General features: G+C 41.5%; 1 protein-coding gene across 1 annotated transcript; it reads right to left on the bottom strand.

The window, feature by feature from the left end:
- Positions 1-335: 335 nt before the first annotated feature.
- LOC115208672 (proteasome subunit beta type-3) lies at positions 336-2,276 on the bottom strand. The gene is made up of 6 exons (XM_029776914.1): positions 2,121-2,276; positions 1,363-1,547; positions 1,142-1,249; positions 861-1,038; positions 673-767; positions 336-502 (listed from the first exon to the last, which is right to left on the bottom strand). Exons 1-6 carry the CDS (start codon positions 2,121-2,123, stop codon positions 454-456), a joined length of 618 nt encoding a protein of 205 aa, XP_029632774.1. The 5' UTR covers positions 2,124-2,276; the 3' UTR covers positions 336-453.
- Between the last annotated feature and the right edge of the window lie 127 nt (positions 2,277-2,403).

Raw genomic sequence — 2,403 nt, 5'->3', positions numbered from 1 at the left:
TCTAATTTAATTCATTTTCTCACCTTTGACTAACAAAGATCATTCCTTTGTGCCTTGTAGCAGTGGTTTTAAATTAGGTTATTATGACTTATTCTGTGTCGAGAGACGAGTGTCAGATAGCCGTTTAGCCGCTCAATTCATTCAAATTAGTCCCTGGAGACTGTTCTTCTCACAAGGTTACTGAATTAGGCTCCTGGCTGTCTTTCCCTGTTTTATTAAGTCACCACAGCAGAGATAATCCACACAATTATCAATCTGATAAATCTGTCATTTAACAAAGTTAAGCCCTCATCTTTCATTACTTGCTCACAAATAACATACCAGGCAAACCAGAGACATTGTAACACTAATAGTCATTCATTTTATTGAACACTATCTTAAGAAAAACAGTACACGCAGTGTTGATCACTTTCATACAAAATAGTGGGAGTTGGTAGAGATGAGGGAGGAGCTTTAATCCATTCTGGCCTTCAGGGTACGTGTGGTGATCTTGTCCTTCTCACTGTCAAAATAAGTCAATCAAGATATTGTCACTACAACAACACTGACCAGAACATTACTAATATCACCATCTAAATGTCATTTGTATGAATCCTCTGATTAATTACACATTTAGCAGGTATTTAATCCAAAATGTAGGCAGTGGAAGAGGAAAAGTATGACTGTACTTACATGACTTGCACAATGACACCCATGCCTGAAACGGCATCCCTGTCCACTGCATTCAGCATGGCTTGGGAGATGGTCTCAAACAGGTCCTCTGGTTCCTGCAGGTGTCAAAAATAACCATTGTAAATAAAGACAGAGATAATCAACTATCACACTCAATGTATTATCTTACAATACAGTTCACAACCTACCATGTCTGGCTCCCAGAGAGATTCACACATGCCGTACATCTGCTCTGAGCAAGTGCCGCTCACAACAAAGTCCTCTGTCACCATGGGGCAGCCAATCAGGTCCAGCGAGCAGATAAATGGCTCAAAGGTCTTGGGGTCCAGCCCAGCGATCACAGGCTCAATGTAGTATGGCCCAAATCTGAGACAGGGGATTCACATTAGATCAGTCACAGACTTGCCACCAAGGTGGAAGTGTAGACTTGTATATGAAATACTGTGCTTCTTCACATCAGTAAACTCACCTCCTCTCATACAGCAGGTTGGAGACCATGCTCATGAATGTCTTGGGTTTGATCTGACGCCCCTCCTTCAGCTCATAGAGGTTCAATCTGAACTTGAGCCTCTGGGAACTGTTGGAAAAATAAAGTGGATAATTAATATCACCTGCAAGGTCAATCTGTTGCACTAACCATCAAAATACTCTGGAACTTGGGAGAGAAGAGGTGCACTGATGGACACTTACACTGTCTGTACGTCAGTAGCCAGGCCAGCCAGGCCAATGTAGAGTCTGTCTCCCATGGGAAAGATCTTCTGGAAGTCTGTGGTCACCATCTGCGCCTGTACACCGAATCTTCGATCTGCTGCAATGGCTACACATTGCTTACCCTTCATCGCCATGACGGCACCACCATTATAGGACATAATAGACTGGAGATGAAACACAAGGAAGGAAACGAGGGAGAGAAGTTATGAGTAGCAATCATGACTGGGACAATTTCAAAACCCAAACAACATTGATTCCATCACTAACTATTGAGTTAGTTACTAACTTTGACGGGTGACCTTGATTACTTCAAACATTGGTGAATCAATAGAAATATTGGTATAACTATTAACTAGGCACGTCAAGATTATAAACTTCCATCAGACTCAAGTTGCATGATGTTGCATCCCTCTTCAGATAGCAAGTGCTAACATTAGCTAGTCAGCTCATTCATAGACTAGCGTTAGTGACAATAATCCAGTTTATAGCCAACTACGTGGCGAGTTACTGTTGTAGTTACGTTTGGAAAATGATTAACACTAGTTACTTTTTCGTTGAACTTGTTTGCCATGCCAAAAGTCACCTGCAATGGTAACTAGCTAGCTAAGGTTAGCAAGCTAAATGCTAGCTACCATACTGATTAGGCAGCCGGTTGCTAACGTTAGCTGAGCTAGTTTTACAAACCAATCTACGGACCACAAGTACTAGCTACATGCATACATTATTTGACATCTTACCATTGTGAATACGTTGAGGTATCTTCCTTAGCCGTTGAAATATCTTGTAAATGTTCACTATTTTTAATAACTGCAGATAACAATCCCACAGTGACTACAGGATTTGGAACAGTCGGAAATCAGCCAACCTTGCTGTTTGAAACGTCATTCGGTACTACACGATGATTGGGTTTGTAAAAGGTTCCGGGTGGCCATTGGTGTTATCGTTGACGGTTGTTAGGGGACTGTGCAAACGTTCCTAGTTTGTTTGAAAACGTTCCTAGTTTGTTTGAAGCGTGCTAAA

The sequence above is a fragment of the Salmo trutta genome, chromosome 14 (genome assembly GCF_901001165.1).
Source record: "Salmo trutta chromosome 14, fSalTru1.1, whole genome shotgun sequence".
Classification (NCBI taxonomy): domain Eukaryota; kingdom Metazoa; phylum Chordata; class Actinopteri; order Salmoniformes; family Salmonidae; genus Salmo; species Salmo trutta.
This window is presented reverse-complemented; position numbering and strand designations above follow the sequence as displayed.

What these genes read in the sequence shown, in the direction of transcription:
- LOC115208672 (XM_029776914.1), bottom strand. An exon ending in AACCTGCTGTATGAGAGGAG is followed by an intron (nt 1,039 to 1,141) that starts GTGAGTTTACTG and finishes CCCCTGTCTCAG; the next exon opens with ATTTGGGCCATACTACATTG. An exon ending in CTCTCTGGGAGCCAGACATG is followed by an intron (nt 768 to 860) that starts GTAGGTTGTGAA and finishes TGACACCTGCAG; the next exon opens with GAACCAGAGGACCTGTTTGA.